The 26,437-nt window shown below is 36.9% G+C and overlaps 1 protein-coding gene across 1 annotated transcript in view; it reads left to right on the top strand.

The window, feature by feature from the left end:
* LOC134846768 (protein-glutamine gamma-glutamyltransferase K-like) overlaps positions 1 to 25,229 on the top strand; it is a 55,787-nt gene extending 30,558 nt beyond the window's left edge. The window contains exons 8-16 of the mRNA XM_063864159.1: positions 1,178 to 1,313; positions 1,852 to 1,955; positions 6,782 to 6,870; positions 7,523 to 7,673; positions 15,345 to 15,505; positions 16,232 to 16,361; positions 23,427 to 23,587; positions 23,945 to 24,087; positions 24,868 to 25,229. Coding sequence (XP_063720229.1) covers positions 1,178 to 1,313; positions 1,852 to 1,955; positions 6,782 to 6,870; positions 7,523 to 7,673; positions 15,345 to 15,505; positions 16,232 to 16,361; positions 23,427 to 23,587; positions 23,945 to 24,087; positions 24,868 to 25,033 — 1,241 coding nt within the window. The 3' untranslated portion in view covers positions 25,034 to 25,229. The remainder of the gene's footprint in view (positions 1 to 1,177; positions 1,314 to 1,851; positions 1,956 to 6,781; positions 6,871 to 7,522; positions 7,674 to 15,344; positions 15,506 to 16,231; positions 16,362 to 23,426; positions 23,588 to 23,944; positions 24,088 to 24,867) is intronic.
* The last annotated feature ends 1,208 nt before the right edge of the window (positions 25,230 to 26,437 follow it).

Here is a 26,437-nt window from a genome sequence, read left to right as displayed (position 1 = left end):
TTGTTTGTTCAAGCACTAGTTTTTTTTAAATTTGATTATTTTTGGTTGAATTATCATATCAAAACTTCAAATATTTGAAAGTTTTATAGTTTTAACTATTTGTGAAAGAAAATAATGCGATATGATTGATTGTTGTAACTAAAAGTCAGAATATGACACTAGATGTCAAAAACATCAAGACTAAACACCACTGTCGGACTCATGAAGCTGAAAAAAGACCTGTTAATTTTTTTATTGACACCCAAGAAGAAGACATAGAAGGTTTTTAATTTCTTGGAGTTCATCTCGACGGCAAATTGAATTTTCATCAGCATATTGACCAAGTACAAAACATAAGTTTGCAAAAAAACTTTTTGTGGAAATTTTTTTTCCATTGAGAAGGTCTTTCATGTCTGCAATTTATAATTGCATATAGAAGTTGTGTGCAACCAGTCATCCACCATGGAGTTTCAGTTTATTCAAGCACTGAGAAAAACTAAACTGTTAGAACTGGAAATGAACTTCAGGCGGCTATTTAGAATAAACTTTGAAAAGCCCAGGATGGATTGAATCACCGAATTATTGCATGACAATAAAGTATATACGGTAACAGAAATTTTTGCATACGATTGTTTACTTGATCAAGCGTTAAACACAATATGTACAAAGAGAAATCAAATCAAAAGTTAGTCATAAAAAAATTAACCTCAACAGTGGGTCCATTTGACCTAAATTTTGAAAAATGTTTAATACCATTTGAAATTATTTTCCTGCCTGGGTGAGTTTTTGAAAGTGGCTTCACTGATTAAATTGAATAGTTTTAATTATTAAATTTTGGAAATTTTCATTATAGGAAATACAGTTGTTTGGGCGTACTTGAAAATACTTGAATACGTAGAACTTGTTTCTGTTAATTTTGTTTCTCTTGGTTGAAAAGACTACCCAAAAAGCAAAAAATATATATATATTTTTTGAAAGACCAGGGATGAAAGCAGGTGTACGTTTAGTACTTGTAACAAAGAGTTGTACGTTTGGTAAATATTTACCTAAGAAGTTTTATTCGTTCTCCGCATAATGGGTTTCTTGAAAACGGGCCGTGCAGGCTTAATGGTTTTCTCCCATATGATTCAGACTAGTTTTTATAAATATTTATAAATAAATTTGTAACTAGATATTGCTTGGAAACATTTTATTATAGTATTGCGTGCATTGGGAGTTCCGTGTCGGAGTGTGACCAACTTCGACTCTGCTCACGACACTGACGAGAACATGACGAAGGATGTCGCATTCGACGAGAACATGGACAAGATAGATGATATGAACGACTCCATATGGTGAGAAGTAGTCCCAAGTTTCAACTAAAGTCAGTTCAACGAAACGTTTTTTGTTAGTAGTTCGCTTCTAAGTTCTAGTAGCTCGACTTTCAAAGCAGCTTTGCAAATATAGCTCAAATAGAGCTTTCAAACAACAAAAATTAAATTCCACGAAAAATGTTGCTCAAAAGTTCAAAAGTGTATATAAGTTTAAAAGCCTTCACGGGACTAAAAAAAATAATTCACTTTTTCGAATTGGGTTGATTTGATAAAAATGCATTTCTTTATAGGTTCTCGAAATCAAAACAGTTTTAGGATGATGAAATTAAACTTAAAAATGAGATAAAAATGAGATTAAACTTAAAAATGATGAAATTAAATTTAAAAATGAGATAAAAATGAGATTAAACTTAAAAATGATGAAATTAAATTTAAAAATGAGATAAAAATGAGATTAAACTTTAAAAATGAGATTGGCAATTTTTTTTACAGTTTTTAATTGACAGTTGCCAACTGACTTGGATGTTTGAATTATTTTTGTGTGCATGATTTTGTGCAGGAACTTCCACGTATGGAACGAGTGCTGGATGACTAGGCCAGACCTCCCTGCTGGCTACAACGGGTGGCAAATCATAGACGCCACACCGCAGGAGGCCAGCGAAGGTAAAAACACGTACCATCCTTTTTTTTTACCATTTACAATAAACAACTGGTGAAATCACTTATGAAGTTTTTTTTCTAGTTCCTGAGATAAAAGGAAGACACAGTCACGATACATAGAACTTACAATTTTTGATTTTTAAATGCTGAAATGAACAAAAATTTCTCACATTTGTGCCGTGTTCTCTTCAACTACCAGAGATTTACTGTTGAAGTTTTGAGATTTTATATGAAAACTGTTTTTTAGAAGAAAAAAAACAGATACATTACGAGACCAAAATGTGCACTGGATAGTCGCACAATTTGGTGTCGGTAGTTTCCTGGATTCCATAGACAAACCTTTAACCTTGTTTCAAAATGTAAGGGGATTCCACTGACAAAATTCCTCGGATTTCGCGTTCAAATACCTGTAACGTAAATTTTGTCGGAACCTTTGTTGTGTCGCGGATTCCGCAATAAGCGAACACGAATATAGTTATTTGTTCTGGATTCCGCAACTGCAAGTGGATTCCACAAATTGTAAGCGGAATCCGCAAATGTAAGTGAAACCCGCAAAATTTGTGAGCGAAATCCGCAAAAGTTGTGAGCGGAATCCGCAAATGAAAGCGGATTCCGCAAACTGTAAGTGGGTTCAGAATTTTTTTATTACTGAACTTGCATATGAATAATTAAAAGCTAGAGGTGGAATTCTTATCTATTGCAATTCGGAATTTAAAGCAAGGCTTTAACCATTGTCAGCGGAATCCACGAACAAATCTCAAAATATTTGTTAACTAAGTCGGTGGATGTCACCTTTTAGTAATTTGGAAACACAACACCGAATAAATTCGTTATTTGGAGTCGTTGGGTTGAGACTGTATGAAAATACAACACAGAGTACATCGCCAAATTGGGTCAGTATTTGGGATTCCACCAATCATAAATACTAATTTTAGAAGCATAACGCCGAATAAATTCAATATTTGTTTTCATTGGGTTGAGAGTGTTTGGAAACACAATGCGCAGCATATCGCCGAATTAGGTCAGTATTTGGGATTGCATAAGTTAGTCTCTATTAGATTCAGATTCTTGTGAACTGAGATCGAAGCACAGATCGAAATTTACAGGATTTGAGATGCAAGTTGGGTTGACAAGAACTGAGACTAAACGTTTAGTAATTCAACTGGTAGTTGATCAATGTAGTAATTGAGATTGGTTTTTCTGGTAACCACCAAGTATTTAAAAAATATATTTTTAAACGCTATACTACACACACGCAATTATCTAAACGGAATCCGCAAACAAAACGCGGATTCCATTTACAATTTGCGGATTCCACTTACAATTTGTGGATTCCGCTTTCAGTTGCGAATCCGCAACAGCTCAATTTAACTTTACAAATGTCTTATTATATGTTAGATGATTTTCGCAAACTGTTCTCAATTTCGCAAGTGCGGTAGCTGAATCCGCAAAATTTGGCTATTTTTGGAGCGATTTTGAGCGGTACAGTGTTTTGGGTATTTTTTTGTGGAATCCAAAACAGCAATAAAGATCAAATAAAAGTAGCAAAGTTGCGGATTCCACATGAAATCTAATTTTGGCCTGTAGCGGAATCCGCTTTCAACGCACAGAGTGCACAATTTGGCCTCGTAATGTAATAAACTGTATTAATTTGTTTTCAAGGCGTCTTTTGGCCATCTAACCCGAGGGCGACGGGAGGTGTTCTCAGAGCTAAAAAGTCACCGTAAACACCACGATTATTTTAAAACTTCGACTTAGAAAGTGCTCATTGAAAAGCCAAGGATCTAAGCAATGTCCTCAAATAAGTTTAAAACAAAAAAAAATAATTTAAAATTTTGTAAACTTGTTGACTGAAATTCAGTTATTTCTTTAGTAAAAGCTGAGTCAAGATTGGTTTCGCAATTGAGCCGTTTTTTGTATTGCTTTCCAAAGAAGGGACAACCGATGTAAGGGCCTGGCTAAGATTCTCAGCTTTCCTACGAAAACTTCTAAATACAAGTTTTAAATTGGCCGTGCTGTTTACTGAGACTATTGGCACTAAAACATCTCTCTGGCACTCTCTGATTAAATTGCCAAACGACACCTTCAAAATTTATACCGTTTTTTACCCGGCTTTTATCTAAAAACAGTTGTTTCTCTTGTATCTCAAATTTTCAACCGTGAGTCTTTAGTAGTTGTACAAAAACGGCAAATAGTTGTTCATTTGATTGTATAAAAACTAAAAGTTGCAGCGTTTATGCTCCGTGTTTGTAAAAAAGAGTAATAGTTAACTAAGCTTCATTAGCATCATTACAAAAACAGATCAATAGCATAGTACTTTTTACTGTTTCGTCTTTCGAAAAAAAGCGAGCGACTATTTATGTCTGCTATTTTATAGAACAATTTCAAACTTTTTGACAGAATAATTTTTGCCATCTGAAAAAATTTGATGCCTTGAGCTGGACACCGCTGCAACTACCCTGGTTTTCCAAAACTGCTACTCATGCAATTTTCATACACAAAAAAATGCTTATGATACACTTTTCATGCAATTTCATAAGAACAAAAAATTGGATGAAAGGTCTATGGTTAGTGATTATTCATATATTGTAAGACCAGCATTTTTCCAGAAACCAAAAAATTCGATTTTTTCAAATTTAATTTTTAAAATTTTTGGGATGTGTTTGTAACCGGACACGAGTGACAAAAACTATTACTCAAAGTTAGAGTAATTTAAGGTTTGAATGTCTTACCTTAAAAAAGCATTGGAAACGACCTGGACTATTTTACACAAATGATAAACTGAAGTATCAAATTTTTACTGATTGGCAAAAATTTTTAAAGATGATCGTTTTCAAAAATTGAATTTTTTTAAATCAGAAGTTGATCAAGCAAACCTTAACATGACACACAAAATGAATTGGAGTTTTGAGATATTTTCAAAAAAAGTTATAAGGAGAAATGGAAAAAATATATATATTTTTTTGTGTATCTAGGACTACGTTATGCACACAAAAACTTAAATTGTGAACAGAAAATGTTTGTTTGAGTACGGAGTTCGTGTTTTGGCTGAAAAAACCAAAAAAAAATTGTTTCTTTGGATATGAAATATCAGCCTGGTCTACGTTATAGACAAAAAAAATTTTTTGCATGCATTTTTTTTTTCGTAAAATGTTTATTTGAGCATGGAACTGGTATTGCAACTGACAATTGAGAAGAAATCATTCCTTGAAATTTGGATTTTTTTACTTTGGAAATTTCTATGCAGCATTTTAAAAATTGCCTATCATACAATTTTCATATATGGAAATTGTTTGATAAAAATTTTTTTCCATGCACTCAGTGTATGAAATTGTACGATAAGCTTTTTTAAACAAACAAAATTTATTAACAACTTCTGAATTTTTTAGTAAAAATCTGAGTAGCATACTACTCCAAACAGCTTAAAAACAAAACAAGTAAGAAAGTTTGACCTCATGTTAACCTCTACAACCAGTTTTCCTATAGATCTATTGAGAGCAGGAAACGAGAGAAGGGCTAAAAATCAGCATTAGATCGAGTAATTGCTTAAACCTATCTGATCGAAAACATGTAACTAGACAAACAGACGGTGTCATAAATCAGAAATGTATTGATTAGATAATGAGCTGGCCCAATGCATCTGTTGCAACAAACGAATACCGAAAAAACCTTAAATATTAAACTTAAATTAGATGTTTGGAAAACTAGACTTGAACTTCTGCGTTTCAATTTACCTGACAAAAAATTTTCAAACTTAAAATATCATCAATAACTAAGCACAAAAAGAGCGTGTACAATTTTGATCATAACATGAATAAGCGTTTTCTGTACTTATAGCAAAAGAGGATTTTTTTTGCTATTCATGTCTGGGAAAGCAAAAAACTGTTGTTAGTGGTTTCAACATCTCCGTCATTCAATTCAAAATTGGTTTTAATTCTTAAAACGTTCTGAACAAACTCGAAATTGTAAAACCTTACTTTTAAAACGGTTGACATAAAAGCAGCAACTTTCACAAGCTGACAGTTTCCAAAAAAATGCAAACAATGATATCAGTTTTTTTTAAAGAGTAGATTATAAAATAGTTTGTTTTGCTCTTCGCATGACGTCGTTATCATTCCGATTGAAGGTCTGAAAACTGATACGAAACAGTCGTGCTTTGTATTGGCATTATCTACTTGAAAACAAAAAAAAATCATTTGTTTTTGTCGATATTACTGAAAATCGAGTCGTGTGTAAAGAAACCTTGGTAGTTTCCAAAGTTGCAATAAATGATTCCGTTAATTAGTATCTGGTAGTTCTGACAAGATTAGAACGTATATCAGTGTAATTTTGCCTCAGTACTAAAAAAACTACATGAAGAAAAATAAATAGTTATGAAAAACAGGACATTTTGGAAATACAAACTATGAAATCCATTACATATGAAACTAGACCACAAAACTAGTGGAGTTTTATATGAAAAATCTTTTTCATATATGCACTTTTTCATCAGTTATGCGAACTAGAAAACACAATAATCACAATTATTGATAGTTGCAGAACTAAAATCCTATATGCAGGATATCTCCTTCCAAGTCATCAATCAGTTTTTGTCGCTTGCGAATTACGAAAATTTCAGCTCATGATGGTTGCACTAGTACAAGAAAGTTTTTGCCCCTTATATATAAGTATGTACAGTTTGGCCTCGTAATGCAGGGCTTTGCGCTGGTATGAGCAGTGTTGTTCTCTCCTATGTTTGTTGTTGAAAAGTGAAGCAGCAATTATCAGCTCAAAAAAGTAACAAAAAGTACTCTAAGTACTCTGGAGTCTCAAACTCTAACTGACTTCAGGTGCCATGCAGCTGGGTCCCTGCCCTCAGGCCTGCATTCTGGACGGAAATGTCTACCTCGGATACGACGCCAAGTTCGTGTTCGCCGAAGTATGTACTCATCTAGCACTACTAGCCACTAAGTTCACTTATTTTTGTTATTATTCGAGATATGATATCGTCTATTTTGGCTGGCAGCCTATTTAATCCGAAGGCGGATCTAAAAATTAAGCAGTTCGAACCCCACAGCTAATGCTTTTTGATAACTTTGTTAGACTGACCATGCAATTCTTACATTTTGGTGCTAGAATATAATTAATTTGATAGAAAAGCAGTCACCAAAAACGCTAAAAGACATTGACTGATGTGAAATCCTAACCCCCAAATATCCCAATTCTCCCCTGGTTGAAAACTTGCCTACCACCTGGTAATGTAGCATTGAAGTGGTAAGAAGATAAGGGCAGCACTAGAGCATTAAGACGTGCGTTCTTGATCGTCTGAAGAGCTAGAATGTCGCGTAAAAAGAATCATTTGCTTTTTTGTCTGATTGGTGAGTGCAGTTCTCTCCTATATCTATCTTGTATCTAAATTGAAAGTCCCACAATCTTGAAGTTTCTGAACTGTAATCGTACATTTATTGTCCTTCAACTAAGATATGAAACCAAATCAGATACACTGATCAACTGAACAACTGACTTTCTCAAAAGATAATGTGAACAGATTAGGAACTTGAATGCCAACACTGGCTGGCTGTTCTGTTCAGGTGAATGCGGACGTGGTCCACTGGCAGTGGAAGGATGGTCGCTGGACTGTGCTCAAAGTGCTCACTAAGGAGACTGGCACTGCCATCTACACTAAGGCAGTGGGCTTCGACAGCCACCACGACATCACCAACCAGTACAAAAAGAGAGAAGGTATTCTACTCCACAATCACACCACTTCTCTGCTTTGTAACATTCGCCCAAACATCACACAGCGACGGAAAGTAGAAAAAGTCCCAATTGACGCCACATACTTTATTTTTACGTGTTTTTCATCGTCTCCACCAAGCTAGCTGATTTTAGTCTGTTGGTCGATGAACGTGTTGCTGCTTGCCTAACGAATCTTCATAGCCTTAGACTTTATGCAAATAATAACCACGTAGCTGGGTCTTGGCTCCCCAGAAAACGTAATGACAAACGGGGCTAAAAACTATTATTATAGTTATTTTACTGACATTTACATATCGAATTCATTAGAGATGGACTGATCCTTTCCTCGTCCTGAACTACTCATACTCTGAAATAAACTATTCATTTGGAATAATGTTCAAGCGTTCAGGGCATTCCAGTAGTTATAACGGCTTTAAAAATTAATTATGAGTCAATGGGCACGGGGCCTCCAATTCCACAATTCACGGGGGTTAGCATTGTTATCCTCTCAATTTCCAGGCTGAGGAGAAATCGGGTCGATTACGAATCTGCCACTGAAATTCCCGTTCCTTTCAAATTGGGGAGAACACTTGTGTCGTGCGAGAGTATTTCATGTCCGGCTGCTTCTTTCTCAATATCGGTTTCTCTTTCATAATCGACCGCTTCTAGTCTTGTGTTCGGCTGTTTTTTTAGGTTAATATTTCGGCCAATCTTTGCGATTTTTAAATTTCTGAGAAATATCAAGTAACGAATCGAAAATTTAAAGTTTAAATTTCTAGAATTTTGCGCACCATCCTTTCCATCGAATTTCCGTCGTTAACGATTTTAGTGACGGTTCCCTTATATTCGGAAGGTTCGGCTGTGCCTTTAGACAGAATGGCACATTTTTCAGAAAAATTGCTTTGATCAATCTAAGGCACTTGTTGACAATCTCCCCTCTACAGACCACGTGAACTATCTACCCCAAAATTAAATAGCAAACTTCAAGCCATAAGGCCTGCATGTCCTATAATTATAATTGATTGGCTGAAAAAAATCACTTTTAACCAAGCGAACAATTCTCCCTAATTTGGTTAAGGGTCAGTTTGTTCACAGGTCTCAATCCAATGACCTTTTGAAATTTAACCGGGTTCCGGCTCCATTGAAATGTTGACATTTAGCTTTTCCGGATTAATCGATAATGAGATCTTGTCGGCAGTTAGTACGATGTAGTAATTTACTAGTGAAATCCAATGCAAACTTGATTTGAATTTCCTTGATAAAATGCTCCAATACAAGTGCATTTAAAAATGTGGGTACCTCGAATTCACTTCTATTAGAACCCCAAATGCAATTAAAAAATTTTTTTTTGTTTTTGGTTTGTATTAGTTTAATTATATAAGCGCTAACGTTCAATCTTTTTCAACCTTTTTTGCGACTTTTGAAGACAATAATGAAATATTTGAGCTTGGGGTGGTTTTTTTACAGTCGAATTTCAGCTTTTTAACCAAATGTTTTTGACAATTTTTTTTTCTTTTTGCAAGATATTGTTGTCTTGAGCCTTAATTTCAAAGACCTTTCATGAGTGATAATTTTGTTTTAAAGTTATGGGGGATCAAAATTGCCCGCGACATGCTGCGTTCTTAAAACACGCATGAGCGCCAAGAACTAGAAGAAAGAAATAGATGAAAGAATTAAAAGAAAGAAGTAGGAGAAAGAAAAGAAGAAGAAAGGCGAAAATAAAATTTAAAAAATAAATCTTTAACCAAAAAATTTGTTTCAGCTAGAAAAAGCAAGTCGAAACAACAATCAGGCTTTTCCCTAATAAAACGAGCAGTCTTGTGTTTTGTTTATGAATCTTTTGCAGGTTGCTAAACTTGACTTTTTTACTGGTAATACGGCGTTATTTGGATCGAGCTGACGGCTAATTAGGAAATTTTTCAAAGGGAAACTGTCAGGCCAGAAAGTTTGGTTGCAAGAAAAGTTTGTTAGCCAATAAGAATTCATCAGCATTCGAAAACAGGTAGTTCTGGACTTACATAGACTGCTTGAAATGAAATACTTGCAGAAAAATTTCCGAATGACTTGTGCAAGATTTGTTTTCGTTCCGATTTTGAAGAAATTGGCTGCGTATTTGCGCTCGCGGTGGTTTTTTCCCCATACAAAGTGTAACAGTCGTCCAGACATTACACAACAAAAGAGCGTAGAAAAAGTACCTATTGACGACTGGCTGACGACAGTTACTCAAATCCTACTCGCTTTTAACCGTCTAGACCTAGCCAGATGTTTTTCTGGTCTGTTAAGGGCTAAGTACTATGTTAAATTTTTCTAGGTCATCAGCCAAACGACTTTTGATCAGTTTTCGTTTACTTGCAAAAATAACCACATAATTGGGTCTCGGGTCCCCAGAAAACGTGATTACCGGTAAAAACACGGCTAAAAAAACACAATGTAAAATGTTTTTAATGAAAGTTATATACTAAATCCATTAGAGATGGATTGACTCTTTCCTCTACTCTAACTGCTCATTCTCTGAAATACTAAAATAATATTGGAGTAAACTAAATACGTTCAGGGCATTACAGCAGCTAAAATATATCGTTAATGTCTCTAACAGTCTCTCGGCATCGGGCCTCCAATTCTGTACTCTCTTGCAGATAAAATCGTTATCTCTCTGATTTCGTTGCACGGGAGGGTTCGGATTCGTCCCGAATGTCCTACTGGAAAATATAAAATTCTAGAACATTCTGAGCCTCCTTTTCATTATTATTCCGGTACTAACGCCTTCAACGTTGTTTCGTGCGTGCGATGGAAGGTTCGACTGTGCAATCAGGGGGAATGGCACATACTCCCCGGACAGTCCCCTCACTGTTGTCTCCATTGAACCCATAACTCCGAGTTATCTTCAAATGGTGATCCAGTGTTCTATAAAAAAACTTACAAATTGCATCAGAACCAAAATTCGTCCCCGTCACCTCAAGGCCCGGCGTGTCATAAATGGCAGCACTTTTTTAACATTTTCAGCTTCTAACATTTTCACAATTTCTGCACCATGAGGAATGTCCTAGATAAAGTTTATTTTCTGACTTCTTACGTCATTCCACTATAAAATTTCTTTTGCTCTTGCTGGTTAAGTTACCCACAAAGTATAATCGTTTACTCATGCTGTTGCCCTAAGTATTAAAACTGAGAAACTCTTCTGAGGCTAGGAAAAGTAATGAGGTACACAAACTTCAATGATCTTCAACTCTGGTGTTTTTGTCATGGGGTTTACTACCATGGCCAATTTGGGACAAACAACGTGTGACATTTTTCCGGCTATTAACGTGTAAGCAGAGATTCAATCCGACCTAGAAATCCGTCCTAGCTGTTTGTCATGATTGCAATGTTGTAGGAACTGATTAAATACTCTAATGCTTAAGCTAAATTGCCAAAAAGGGGTAACACCAAATTAAAACAAGACTGCGCTTATCAGGGCGAAGCCTTGAATGTTCCGATGCCTTTTAAGGTTTATGGAGCAGTAATAACATTTAAAATGAAATAAAACAAAATGAAATTTTTTTTCTAAAATTTGAAATATTTTATGAAAATCATCCCCCCACCCGCCATATAAAGTACAAAAGGATAGATTTCGCTCCTTGTAACAAACCATTTATGGTAAATAGTCTTCTTTTAACCAATTTGGAACGATTTCTAAGACGGAATAACTCTCCGCTTACGCGTTAATAGCGCGAAATATATCGCGCGTTAATTGTCCCAAATTGGCCAAAATGGCAATCTTTAAACCCCCGTAACTTTACAAAAAATGACCACAGGTGAAATATCTTTTCAAATATGAGCTCAGGACAACAATACGTTTCGAGTGATATAAAAAAATATCGTCAAAAGTGGCTAGTTAAAAAGTCGAAATTTATCTGAAGAAAACCCACCCCGAGCACAAATATTTCGTTACTTTCGTACCGAAAGTCGGAACAAAAAATGGGATGACTTAATTGTCAAAATTATGATTGCAATGTTGCTAGGAACGGATTAAATACTCTAATGCTTAAGCTAAATTTCCAAAAAGAAGTAACACCAAATTAAAACAAGACTGCTCATATCAGGGCGAAGTCCTGAATGTTCCGACTGCCTTTTAGGATTTATGGAGCAGCAGTAATAACATAAGAAAACTAAATGAAAAAAAAAACAAAATGAAATTTTTTTTTCTAAAATTTGAAATTTTTAATGAGAATCATCCCCCCACACGCCATATAAAGTAAAAACAGAGAGATTTCGTTCTTGTAACAAATCAATTATGGCAAATAAGCTTCGTTCAACCAATTTGGAACGATTTATAGGACGGATTAAATCTCCGCTTACGCGTTAATAGCGCGAATTATATCGCTCGTTAATTGTCCCAAATTGGTCAAAATGGCAATCTTTAAACCCTCATAACTATACGAAAAATGATCACAGGTGAAATATCTTTTCAAATTTAAGCTCAGGACAACAATACCTTTTGAATGATATAAAAAAATTCCGTCAAAAATGGCTAGTTAAAAAACCGAAATTTGTCTGAAGAAAAAAAAACCCACCCGAGCACAAATATTCCGTTACTTTCGTATCGAAAGTCGGAACAATAAATGGATGACTTAATTGTCAAAGTGTTTTTTAAGAAGTGAGCACGATCGATTGAGTTAGATTAAATGTCAGACAAAGACTTGTTTGAAAGTAACTTAATAGGTGATATAAAATGAGATAGCAATATTTCCCTTGGCAGCAAAAATTTAGATGATATGCTTAGATAAAATGTAACTACAACTACTTACGAAAACGAGGAGAGAAATATGAGAACGGTCTAATTAAATAAATTTAGACTACTATGATAATTGAGTTTCAAATTTTTTGTTAAAACTTAAGGAGAACAAGACTGCTCGTATCAGTATTTCAAGGTTTATGGAGCCGTAATAACATTAAAAAATTCAATGAAATAAAATAAAATGAAATTTTTCTTTTGAATTTGAAATTTTTTTTTGAAAATCATCCCCCCACACGCCATCTAAAGTACAAAAGGATAGATTTCGCTCCTTTGTAATAAACCATTTATGGCAAATAAGTTTCTTTTAACCAATTTGGAACGATTTTTAAGACGGATTAACTCTCCGCCTACGCGTTAATAGCGCGAAATATATCGCGCGTTAATTGTCCCAAATTGGCCAAAATGGCAATCTTTAAACCCCCGTAACTTAACGAAAAATAATCACAGGCGATATATCTTTTCAAATTTGAGCTCAGGACAGCAATAGCTCTCGAATGATATAAAAAAAATTCCGTCAAAAATGGCTAGTTAAAAAGTCGAAATTTGTCTGAAGAAAAAAAAACCCCACCCCGAGCACAAATATTCCGTTACTTTCGTATCGAAAGTCAGAACAATTAGAAATACAAATGGTTGCAACAGAATGTATTCCTATTAAGAAGTGTGCTATGCCAGTAAAATTTTTAAATTTAAGGCGACTCGTCAAAGTTTAATACCAGTAATGATTCAGATTAATAGCTAAGAATTTTTTGAGGGAGTTTAATTTCGACTTCTATTCCAAACAAAAATCTAGCAGGTTCTGATTTAATCTGGCTATTTGATTGCAAAGGTGAGTCACATTTAGCCCAAATTTTTTCCAATTACAGAGGCTGTCGAGATGTCTAAATTTGCATAGTCGTTTTCTGGCAGGTCAGCTAGTGTTGATCCATTGAAGTTTTGCTCGAATTATACGGGTGTCTGCTGGTTCAGTGGCCATTTGAATGTCTACAACCGCTGGAATAGTAATAACGAACTCCAAAATTATAGCCGAGCAATCCGTTGCCTTTTCTTCGGCTGACGCTGAGGTATTTGTGCGTTGGTCGACAAAAATTGGATTGTTAGCAATTCCGATTTGACCCTCAACATCTATAAATCGTATAATACCAAAAAGTTTTTGTGAGCCAGCTTTTCAAAGATATACATGAGGCAATTGGTGTCAATTAACCAATTTGGTCTGAGGCATCCATATCTTCCGAGGAAACAACTATCTCGAAATCGGGTAGTTCTCCTGCTGTTGAGTCCTGATTTTTCGGAATATTTTCGGTTTAACCCGTTTTCGTGTAAAGAGAAAGAGTTTCTTCGTTTCTACTGTTGGTGTCAGCTGATATTATGGAGACTGGTCATCCAGCTGTCAGCATATTATCTAAAAACTCAGTTTTACTCGTAATATTGGCTTTAAGTTGACGTCACTCCGTTTTGATGGTTTGGGGTTTTTTAAGATATCCAAAAATTCTCTCCTTTTCACAGTCTCTGCAAGGGAAACCCCCTACCGACCATTTCCAATCATTTATACTAGATGTATCCAATAAATTATAAAAAGACTCGTTGCATGCGGTTTGTTTTTTGTTTTTCTTCGCTCGTGCCCGGTCTTTAGAAGTTTTTTTCATTGAATTGGATTTTTTTTTCTTTTGAGGATTATTCCTCGAGAAAATGTTGAGCTGTTTGTGTTTTGTTCCTGGCTTGTGATTTTCACTTGAAGACTGGCGAGGAAGAAGAGTATTGAGTTCTTATTGCTCTCTGAGGAGTGGCTGTTGTTGGGTTCTCTGGTGGATGCGGTTTGTCACTTTTTAGTCGTCTCCAAATGATTGATCAATTTCATTGTCTGATCTTTTACCTATTGCGACACTATTAAATGTGAAGTAAGAAACTGGAATTTTACCCCAAAAAGTTTGCGGTGTTATCGAACCGATTTTGCTCAAAGCTATATCTGATTTTCGGATTTTTTTCCGCTAACCAGTTAAACCAGATATTTGGAGGGTTTTACGATTTTTGCATAAAACCTTCAAATTGGTGGGTTTCGTTAGCTCGGTTAGAATCTTTAAAGGGGACGTTACCTTTGGTTAAAAAAATCTCCAACAGATCTCGGCTGTTTGAAGTTTCTGTTGCTTTAATTTGGTGATCCGAATTGTAGCCTTTATCCGTTATATTGCGTTTTGTTGTGGTAGAGGCTCGTTGGTGTATATGTCTTCAATCCGGTCGTGTGATACCTCAATGCTCTATCCTTAATGATCTATCTTCATAAAAGCGTTCGGTTTTCTTCCGATTATTTTTTCAAAAGGAGAACACTTAATTGATGATTGAATGGTTGAACGTGCCGTTTCAAATAGTTTGAGAGACGGAATCGTTAAAGAGGGTCTGGGAGAGTCAAGCGACATTGCGAGAAGCTTCGTTTTTACAGTATGTACAAGTTTTTCTTCTTATTCATTGGTTCTGTGATGGTGACATTACACAATATTACTTTGATATCATTTCAATCACAAACTAATTCAAGTTCTGGGATGGTAAACCTAGAAGTTTGATCCACTCTACTCGATTTTGCAGTTCCATGAAACATATATCATCTTGAATGAAATGAATAACTGTGTTAGTAGAGGTGTTTGATGTAGTTTTTTTAGCGGTTGACTGGCTAAAACGGTGCTTCTGTCGCGAGAACAGCCCCCAAGGTGAACCCTGTGGGTTATTTTCTGTTACGGATGTTTTTCATCTTCTCAAATTGTAACATTTTGCTCGAATCAGATTGGCTGAAATCATTTCTAGAGAAATTAAATATAGGTTTTTTCAATAAAAACAGAAGCTCATAAGCTCATAATTGGTGGTTTTGGGCGTATAACAGAAAAGACGCGCTCTCTGTTGTGTTTTAGGATCTGACGAGGAGCGACTGGCTGTGATGAAGGCGGTGTCATTCGGGAGGAACCCTTTGATGTACCGAGTGATGGACAACTTGAAGGACGACGTGCTCGTGTCTGTATCCTGCAAAGACGCACTGGACCTCATAGCTGACAACTTCACCTACAAACTCAATGTGAGATTGATGAGCAAGTTTTTCATTACACTAAGTATGTCTTCTGCTAGCAGCAAGAAGCAAGTCTCTTCATTGGATTAAAATATTCATCATGTCTATCTTAAATTTTCTGTATTTTGTATGCCGGAAGCATGTTAATTGCACAGTCTGTAACTCGCACGCCATAAACTTGTTGTTTTGAAGCGCTCGTTTGAGTTTATTTGAAATGAAAACTTTGAAACCTTGATTATATTCTTGGAAATCTTTAGAAGCTTTTAGGATTGTCATTTCAAATACTAACTCTACAAACAAAGATGCTTGGCTCGAAATTTTTGAAGCAGCCACAGGAGGAGGATTTAGAGAGGGGGAGGGCTGAGGCTTAAATATATTTTAATTTTGAAGGGGAGATTGCGTCGAGAAGAGGCCATTTTTTGGTAAAAGTTTTTCAAAAGTGCCCAAAAATGGTATTTTTGACCTGTTTTTTAACTCCTTTTTCCGGTGTCGCAATAAATTGTGTCAAAATAGGTTTTTTAGTGTTCTGGGAGCGCTCGAAAATTTAATTTGCTCGACCTAAAAAAAGGACAAATTTTTGGATTTTTTTTGAAAATCCGCTACCCCCTTCCATAAAGCATCCTATATCCACCCTTCTAGATTTTGCTACGATAGTACAAACTTTGTTTTTGAAAGTTAATTGGAAGGAAGTGGGTTTGTTCTAATGAGTGACTACGTGTTGTCTGTTCTGACCAGCTGGCGAATGAGGGGGGCGAGGAGAGGACTGTGAGGACTAAAGTGGTGGTGAGGAAGGCACAGTACACTGGGGTGGGCAGACAGAGAATAGAGGGCACAGTCACCACTCACACACTACAAGCAGGAGAAGGTAAGACATCAGAGGGAGGGGGGTCAGAGTGAGTGACAATAGGGATGGGATGGTTCCACTAATCAGGCCCCCACCCCCAAGCATGATCAGAATCAGTTTGCTACACCAGGCATTCGATGTCTATATTCTGGTAACCCTCTTCAGTACACCCTATGAGGTCAAATGAGCAACCAAAACTGGAATCTGAGGTGAAGAAGTTGCCGCAGAAAGGGCTAAAAGGGAATAAGCAGAACGTCGAGTACAATTGGCAAATTATGCGCTCGACTGCAGACAGTGACTTTTTTAGTCTGTCGCCACGATGAAAAAGCAAATGATACGAAAAGTGCCAGAATAAGTGTGATGAATTAACATACGTGTACTGTTCTAGCTAAACTTTTCGGTTTTTCTTTTTTTATCGCAGATTTTTTGGGGGGAGGGGGGGAAGAGAGCGAGAACTTCGAGAAAAAGGCAAGTTTGCTATCATATTAATTGCGAGGGCACCAAACCACTAAATTGCAAAACAGACGCTAAACTAAAGTAAAACTCACAACCCCGAAACCTTCAAGCAATTGAAAAAATCGAAGTGTTCAATACCCTACAAGATATATACCAAACCTGGCTAAAGCTGCTTCAGCACTTAAACCGTTACTAAAAACACTGACAAACACAAAATACTTGATTGGAAGTCGGATCGGATCAGACAAAAGCATTTAATCACATATTGAAACTTGTTGCAGAAATAACTGAAACGAACATTTTGACCACAACTTAGAGACCCGAGTGGTCTGGGACGCCTCTACATTCGGGTTAGGCGCTGCTTTTGAACAATTCACCAATGAGGGCTGGGTGGCAAAAATATATGCTCCCAGATTCCTAATTTCTTTAGAAACGAAATTATTCGGTGAACGAATTAGAATTATTTTGGGCCGTATGGGCAATTGAACACTTCAAACAATTCACCGTCATCACAGACCACCGAGCTTTGGTCAGCGCGCTGAACGCAAGTGAAAGATCAAAAACTAGTCAAATTAGACTCAATAGACGGATCGATCGTTTGATCCCATTTAACTGTGATATGAAACATTTGGCAGAGACAAAAATGGGACTAATAGACTACATGTTGTGAAACCCAATAAGATTAGCACTGCCCCCAGTGAGTACGTTGAAGAATTTGTAGTAGCGTCAATTACTTCATTAATTGCAACTCTTGCATTGATTGACATTGTCCTTCTCAACATGCTAGCCAATCGAAATCAAGCACCGTATCGGCTGATCAAAACGGGCGCGGAAAATGAAAAAAAAATTAAGCACTCAATTAAAACCAAACATTCCGAACATAGTGATCACGGTCACAAAATTTTAAACAAAAGCAATCATTCAATCAATTCAACATCCCAAAATCAGCGGTTAAAAGAAAAACCTACTAAACAACAATAAATTCCGTAAGTTTACCAAACACAACATGAGCTGGGGGATAGAAATCAAAGATTTTAGGGAGGCTCCAAACTCGATTCGTCGAGAGCAAAAGGCAGCGGAGAAAAGGTCCAAACCCCACAGAGGACGACAGCCAGAAATCACCTGGAGAGGAGAATCGGATAGAGAGAAAAGTCTATCCGATCCCGGATGGCATCGCCGCACAACAGCAACAACAACGACGTACCAACGCTGGACGTCGTCGTCACAAGAAATTTCGTCAATTCCAACAATTATCAAAGACGCAAGAGAGAAACTCCAATCTAGCGACAGGCCCAGAAACTTCTCCAAAATAATAATTTCCGATAGCCCGATCAGCCCACTAGAAGATACAAACGAGGCCACACTGCCCGAAGGGACCAGCAGCCTAAAAGGAGCGACCTCCGCAACACAGACAACAACCCACTTGGTAGACTCGCAGACACAAACTCTCCAATACACAAAGAACAACCAGGACGTAGAAACCCAAAAGGACTTGACTGTTGAAGTCAACGAAGAATATGGACATTGCGTAGGCATTGCGTAGGTAGCAGCAACCCGCAAGGACAGGAACCTAAAACCCAGAGTCAACTTTGTAAAGAAGAGAGACTGTGACTCGCTCAAATGGGCCTACGGGGACTACTGGTACATCGTCGGCAATCGCATGCATGTCAAGGAGGACTGTTTACTTCTGGACCAAAAAATCATCTTTTCGCAACAACTCAGACAAATGACTTTAGACAGCGTACACCTCACGCATCCGGGGAAGTAGCGATATGGGACTTATGTGAAAAAATCTGGTTTCCAAATATTCATCGGACGATTGTACAACTGTTTGAAAACTGCAGAAAATGCACAGAATAAGGTAAAAACTAAAACCAAATGGAAACAGTGGTCAAACCAAATGAGAAAGTGCAACTGGTTTTTACGGGCTCCTCCCGGATGAATTAATTAAGGACGCATATATTCTGGTAGCCGTTGATATATGGTCAAAAATTCCGACAGCAAAACTAATCACAAACACAACTGCGGACATCGCGATAAAATTCAAGCAAAGATGTATTTCAAACAATGGGGTTCCACGAAAATTAAGATAAGACTAGGCACAAACGTTCCGAGAGAAAAAAAACTTAATTTTTGTGCAAATCAAATCTCACAAATTTTCTTTTTTATCTATCAGTGGACGACCACAGATCTATAGGGGTAGCCGATCGAATGATTCAAACAATATAAGGTAGGTTAAGGGTAGTGCGAATAGACTACACATCCCCGTTCAACTTGAAGTCGGACGTCGCGGAAATAAATAAAACACTTAGAATTACTCCCCACGGAGCCACAAAAATCATTCCCTTCGAAGCCCACATGGGACGAAAGCCAAATACACCACTTTCAAATAAAGCAACTACTATTTCACCAAGTAATTTTAATAGGGAAAACGCAAAACACGCTTCTTTAGATCGGAAAAACTTGATGTACCCGCCACTGCCACCAGAAGTAATGCACGACTTGCAATGTTGGTCGGAAAGCGATATGAATGTCAAAAGTAAAAACCAATCCAAAATCTACCAGAGCCGACATTTTCGGAAATCCAAAAGTAAATGGGAACTTCATCGAATCAGAGTAAAGCAGGTTTGAGAACTAGGTTTTCATTAGCTAGGGAGGAGGAATCTCTAGATTCTAACTTTGAAGGAATAGAGTCACAAGTAGACACAAACACTAGAAAGAAAAAACAACGGGTACCGAGAAAAACAATAAGACTAGCAACAAAAGTAAAAGACCCAAAGACAATTGATCAAAAGTATAAAACCATAGATGGAACAATTCTAATCTATGCACCACACACAGCTTGGGTACAAACAGAGGAAAATAATCCATTGTTAAGGAACAATGGATTCGCCTTTGTATAAAACCCTCCTCGGACTGTGCAGAAGATTACGGTTAAACAACTATGCTGTATACAAATCTGCAAGACGAGCAAGTCCAAGCTTGGGTTTTTGGATATCGAACAGCCAAATGCGCCCCAACACCCAACGATCAAAAAAAATGAACAAACAGGCCTGCCAAGAAGAAATGAGATGCAAGAAAAAAAGACTTTGGAGTCAGAAGGAAAGGGGAAACCACAGACCGCAAAATGATCAGGAGCGAAACCGACCCCCAAAGAACAAAGAGGAATGATGTTTCGGAAGGGAGAAAAGAAAAAGGCCTAAAACACGACATCATCAAGCGAAGACTGTTCATCAACCGCGTCAGAAATCATGGCACCATCGCCAAAACGGTTTAACGTCAAAAAGATGCCCCCACCAACCCAGCCACAGAAAACACAACCAGAGGCTACGAGGAAGTCAACGCGGACACGTCAATCAGCTTTGGCCAAAGTAACAGGGAAATCCAGTTCCGATAAACGGCGTCGAACAGAAACAATTCAGCATAGAATTGCCGGGCAAAAATATCCGGAAGCAAAATCAACCCAGCAGTCTTTCTAGCTTTATTCACGAAAAGTAAAAAAAATTCCTCCAAAATTTTTGCCTGCATGAGAATTTTAGAAACGATAAAGCGGTAATCGATCAATTGGTAAACACGATGTGGTCAAAATAGTAGACATTGTATCACCTTCTGTCAGCCCGAACAGAGAAACGATGATGGCGGTAGAAAAAAAGTATGTTACGGAAAAACATGAGATACCGGCGATAGACAAACAAATCAATACGACCGGGGAGCCTAGGAAGCAGCAAGACGAGGAAGAATGCGAGAATGTCCACATCGACACTAAGCAAGGCGAGGATACAGCGAAGCAGCAAAACAAAAAATTGCAGAAACCTGCGGAAAATTGAATAACTGGAAGTCCTACATTGACTCAAGAACTCACCACTTAAACTCAGTCTGTCCCACGGGGACTAAAACTCAATTTTTGCATCTATGGAATTGTAAAAATTTGTATGATTTGTGAAGCTTTTTTTTGATGTACGAAAATTTTCCGACTAGAATTTTGGTCAACCCGGGAACTGATATAATATGAGTTCTACTGGTCATAAAAAAAGCTCTTGGCGCAATATAAAACCTAATTTTCCGCATGAAAATAAGTTTTAACAGGTTTTTAGGACTATCATATTTTGTTCATTTTTTGCAGTTTTTTAATTTGCAATAAATTTACAACATTTTATTTTGTTAGAAAAAGTTTTACTATAAGTTGCTTCATATGTAGTTTCTTTTGTTTTTTTTTGTTTCTCGCTTGATAGTTTTGATTTACCTAATAATGATTGTTATTACCTTTGCGATGAGCAATGGTATAGCAATTGGGTAATAGCGTCTCCTGCACTCTTTGCCTGGAGGTTACGGATACATCTGGGACGTCAATGATCAAGGGTTCAAATCTGACCACTACTTATTTTTTTAAAAACAGAAATTTTTTGTTCGAAATAAAAACATCGGCCAAACATTTGTCTGTTTATGTTTTGTCGGCTTAGTTGCCACAACTAGAAATCGTTTTCATAGTAGTTGCTCTTAGAGTTTTCTCATTTTAAACATCTGATCTATCGAAATTTGACTTCTACGTTAGTTATATTTTTACCAACTGATTTGTTAAATTTCATTTTTTTTAAAGACTTAGTGGCCTCGTTTTGCGTCTTTCGAGGACCAAATTTTTTTGTGTATTTTGACGGGAAAGGCGACTAGCTTGATTTTTTCTTGAACTTTGATTAGCTTGAAAGTGTTTCGGCGCAGAAATTTTCGGCTTTTATGCCGCTTGCTAATTATAAATTCAGATTCAGTCGACCATCTGGCGTTAACGCAACACAACTGCAAAGGCTTGTTCTTAGAATCCGACCGGGACCTGTTGTTTTTGTTAACTAGATCCTTTGAACTTTTTCTGACTATCGTCCGTCTGTTTATTTTCATCGGCTTTGTTCTCGTAGCCCGACTTTTTTTTTGGAGGTTCAGCTTTTTTTTCAAATTGCTATAGAACTCATGCTTGAGACGCAAACCCGGGAGTTCGATTCGTTTTTTTTGCAAATTGAAAGTTTTCGGCTAATTTGGTTTGTTGTCTGTCTGCTTATTTTTGTCAGCGGAATCAGCTAAGGCCTTTTTTGAAGGTTTGGCTGCTTTTTTCTATTATTCCGAAAGCTCCTTGTTTAGTTTTAAATGGTACATGTAACAAAAACGATTTTTTAAAGGTTTTTCTTTCAAATTACTTTTTCCCATTTGATTTTCGTATTGCAAGTTATGCGAAGCTCAGCTTCGCCCCTGTATAAAATAGTTATTACTAACCAATCTCTGAAATTAATCCTCTAAAACATCTCTAAAACATTCACAAACTTATCTGATCAAAACAAATTGGCATGCTCGATCTAAAATTACTCTTTTAGATAGCAATTCAGTAAAATTTCAATAAACAGATAGAAAACCAGGGGCGGGTTTAGGATTTTCTCAAGGGAGGAGGCGGATATTCAACAAAATATCAAACTTTTTGTCGGCCTTTTTTGTTGGTTGACCCAATTGATTTTCCTACAGCTCCCAGTACACTATAAACACTTTGACAAAATGTTCTGCGCCGCACGCATTTAAATGGTTCAAAAACATCACATAAAGCAGTTTTTGGCGCGCGCTCTCCTTCAAAAGTAGTATATACTGGCGCCAAAAGCGCCTCGATAAATTTTTAAGGGTTGTTCACCGAAATTGGATATCATAAGGTAATACCAAAAGTGGGACACTTTGGTTGGTTATGGGGTTGAATCCGTGAAAAAAGGCGTCCGCCACGCCCCTGAATCCACCACTCTATATAACTATTGCTGTTATCCAACGATCTTTGTTGGTTTCTTTGATTTATGTCAATAGTATACTAATTAAGTAGTCAAAAATTAACATCAATTCTATGCCTAAGCAAGTAGCCAATAGCACAATTACAAATTTTTGCAACAGAAAGTTTAAAAAGAAACAGGAAAAAGATTTAATGTTAAGTCTGTTCATGCTCAACCAAACAAAGTGATGGTTTTTCTAGATCATTTTGATTTTTTTTTTCAAAAACAAAATGCAGTTTTTGGCTACATTTTGGGAATCAAAAAGTGCAAAAACTCAAAAAACTTCTGCTAAAGAACTTGAAAATTTTTCGAATTTTTATTTTTCTTTTATGCTTTTTCTGTTTTTTTTTCCAGAAATTGTTAACTAGTTTGCTCGTTTTACTATGACTTTCGAGTTTGCCTAAATTCTAGTTTTTCAAATCTTTTCATCACACCACGCAAAATAAAACACAATAATTTGAAGAAAAAAATGTATTTTTGAATTTTATGGTCGGAACATTCTCAGCTGTTTGCTCAGTAACCGGCTATCCTTGTTTTTCTGTGAAAATGTATCAAAATTATTCAAAGTTTTTTCTACTTGTCTGTTGGCTGGTAGGGCGACCATACGTAACAGAAGACAATTCGTAAGAGGGCCTGGGCAATTAGCAAAGCACTTGCTCCGCTTGGCTTATACATTCGACACGAGTAGTGGTATATTGCCGCGCGTGTATCCGTGTTTTGCGCCTAATCTATCGTTGCGAATTGTGGCCTGTTACGAGTTTCACTTTCTCCGAATTTTGGCTTTGACTTGTGTTATGACTAATTGTGGCTGTAGACTGTTTGCTATAATTGAAGTGTTCAGACAAGCAGATGGAACAGCTGGTGTCTCTTGGAGATGTGCTGAAGGGGGCGAATGACGAGTGCAGTGTGACAGTGTCACTCACAGCCCACGTGAAGGAGACAGGCCAACTCATAGACCAGAAACTAGTGCTCCCCATACAACTCCCACCCATACACATCACTGTAAACATCTCCACAAATTACTACTCTTCACTTTTCTATCCCCCATTTGCTGTGCTGTGCCATCAACACTTTATTTGTAGTGGCACGCAACATTAAATTTGGCCAGGTAACTCAAGTTGCAGTCAACCACAAAAGCTATTGGAAGGCCGACTGCCTAATTTGTGGTACTGGAGGTAATAGTTAAGAAGAGCCCCTGTTTTATTCTATGATCTGACGGATATCACTTGACATTCTAGCTTTAAGGTTTCAAATCATTTAGCTGCCTTATATAGATTCAATATTTAGACATTAAATTAGTTTTATTAGTTACATTTGGATGATGATGATGATGATGATGATTTGTATGTTCGGTTCTAGTCGGCTTCTGCCGTGGTGGCCAAGGGGGACACAGTGTACGTGGACCTGCAGGTACCCAACCCCTTCTCCGCATCCCCCCTCTCCTCCGCCCTGTTCGAAATATCCGGACCAGGACTGGCTAAACCCACCAAACTACACATAGGGTCAGTACAAGCCAAGCCAGACTAACCGGCTACTCTCACATCTCAAGGCCAAATTAAGCATTTTCTAAAAGAGCCGCGCGTGTGGAGTGAGTCTGGAATCGAAAGCAGATTTCTCCTAAACAAACCAATTTTGAGGATTTGATTCGTTATTTTTGCTGAAACATTTTTCCATTCATTTTTGAAACTATCTCTTGAAGTTGTTTTTGCTTTCAAGTGAAAATCAATACCACCAGCAGATTTTTGGAGGGGGGGGGGGATGCGGACGCCCCCCTCCCTTAGGGATTCATTCGGCCCCCTGCCGAGCCAAAAGGTCCCGCCTTTGTACTATTTTGAGTTATCCATTTTTGGCTGACCGACCCTAAAGTTTTTCTAAAGGCGCTAAAAGCACTAATTTTGAGGGAGGAGGGCGCCGAAAAAACGCTGTTTTTCGGTTTAAAAAAAGTGCCTAAAACGCCTTTTTTTAAGCTTTTTTTTCAAAATTAGCCTGCGGCGCAGAAAATGTGGTCAAAATAGGTAGAAATCAAAAAATCAAATTAGTCGACCTAAAAAAAGGTCGACAAAATTTGAAAAGCCGCCCTCTCTCGAGAAAAACCTAGATTCGCCCATCCTAGGTCAATGCTATAAAAATTTTGCAGAGAACAAGCTAGATTTAGTGTTATGGCCTTCTTTTTTTGTCGACGACTTCTTCTTTGTGATTTTGTTTGTTTAATGACTTATTTCACTGGAAAACAATTTTATAAATTATTTTTCAGTCTAAATAAGGCATTGTAATGTTTTCAGAACTGTGGCCCCAAATGGAATCGCAGGCACTTCCACCAGCTTCGTGCCCTTCAAAGTGGGCAAGAAAAGAGTGCTGTACGCCACCTTCTCCTGCAAACAGTTCCAGGGATCCAGGGGCACTCTGGACTTCCAAGTGACGGACAGAAGGAACTTGGCTGAAAACTAATGGTCTTTAAATGAACATGCCTGAATTTTTCAGATGGACCAGAAACTGCACGTCCGAATAAATTTTAGGTCAAATAATCAAAATCGAAAGTTGTCTAAAAGAAATGCTTCAAAATCGAATGGGCTATATGTTACAATAAGCGGTACTGTCTTTTGAAGTTCTTTGTGTTACATCACCAAAAAGTGCATCAAATCAAAAACAGGATATACTTTTTTCATCTTGTAAAATTTATTTTCAGAGCCAAATAACAAATCAATTGTAATCGTTTCTAGTTCTAAGTTAAAAGCGACTACTATGACTAGCAATTTAACAATTTTTTTACCAATCTAGCGAGTACCAATTATTGTATCAATTCGCCGAATTGTTCTATAGTTTTTGTAACATCTATCATTGTTTCTAAATTGAATGTCATATATCGTTGCTGTTTGTATAAATATTCTCATCAAATCTTGTTGCCACAAAGAAAAAGTTGACGCGACAGAACATATCAAAAATTATTATTTCAATTAATATTGTTTGCAGGCTTAAAATCAGACAAAAGACAAAAACTTTTTTGCACAAACTATAACCCAAGCTCCAGCCTAAGAGATTTTCATTTGACCCAATGGTCAATCCTCAAACGTTTTTGAGCGGTAACTTTGTTGAGGCAGGTGTTTGAGGCATTAATTATTGTGTCTTTAAAGTCAATTCGACATTGGATTGGGGCATTGAACATTTTTAAAATTGCATAAAAATTGATTTTTTTTGTGTTTTCATGGGCACTTGTACTCACTGTCGAGCTGTTGGTTTTTTATTACTGACTTTTATAAAAAGGGTATAAGACTTTTAGGTATACATTTTTTTCTAAATATTTCAACAGAGGTTTCAGTTTTAACTATTTTTGAAGCGAATACGTTTTACAAGTTCGTGGAGATGTAAATCAATATCACTGTAGAGATGATAATAATCAGTCAAATGGTTAAAAGTCGCAAGTTTTTTTCTGTAACACATGGTTTGGTAGCAGCCTTTCAAAAGTCTGATCGAGATGTTTGGTTCTTGCAATTTTGGTTGAAATTTAATACGCTTATTTGTATAACAGGATGAACTCATTGTTGAATAACTAGTATAATTTGCAATTTTGGGCTCTTTTTCCTCCCCCCCCCCCCCACCACCTCACACAAGCATCAATTATATGGTCTAAGGGGTGGTTTTACAATGTTGATCATGATGATTAAATATGTTTGCCATGGTCTCATTAGTCTGCATGTCGATTTTTATGACAATTGGACAATGTGAACAGTAATTTGAGCTATAAAAATTTGCAGGTGGGGGGGGGGGGGAAGGAAAAAGAGCCTAATTTTGTTACGGTATTTTTAAACTAATAGTTTGTGCCGCTTTTAGTTATTTTTTCTCAAAAGTTTTTAT

The sequence above is a fragment of the Symsagittifera roscoffensis genome, chromosome 5 (assembly GCF_963678635.1).
Source record: "Symsagittifera roscoffensis chromosome 5, txSymRosc1.1, whole genome shotgun sequence".
Classification (NCBI taxonomy): Eukaryota; Metazoa; Xenacoelomorpha; order Acoela; family Convolutidae; genus Symsagittifera; species Symsagittifera roscoffensis.
This window is presented reverse-complemented; position numbering and strand designations above follow the sequence as displayed.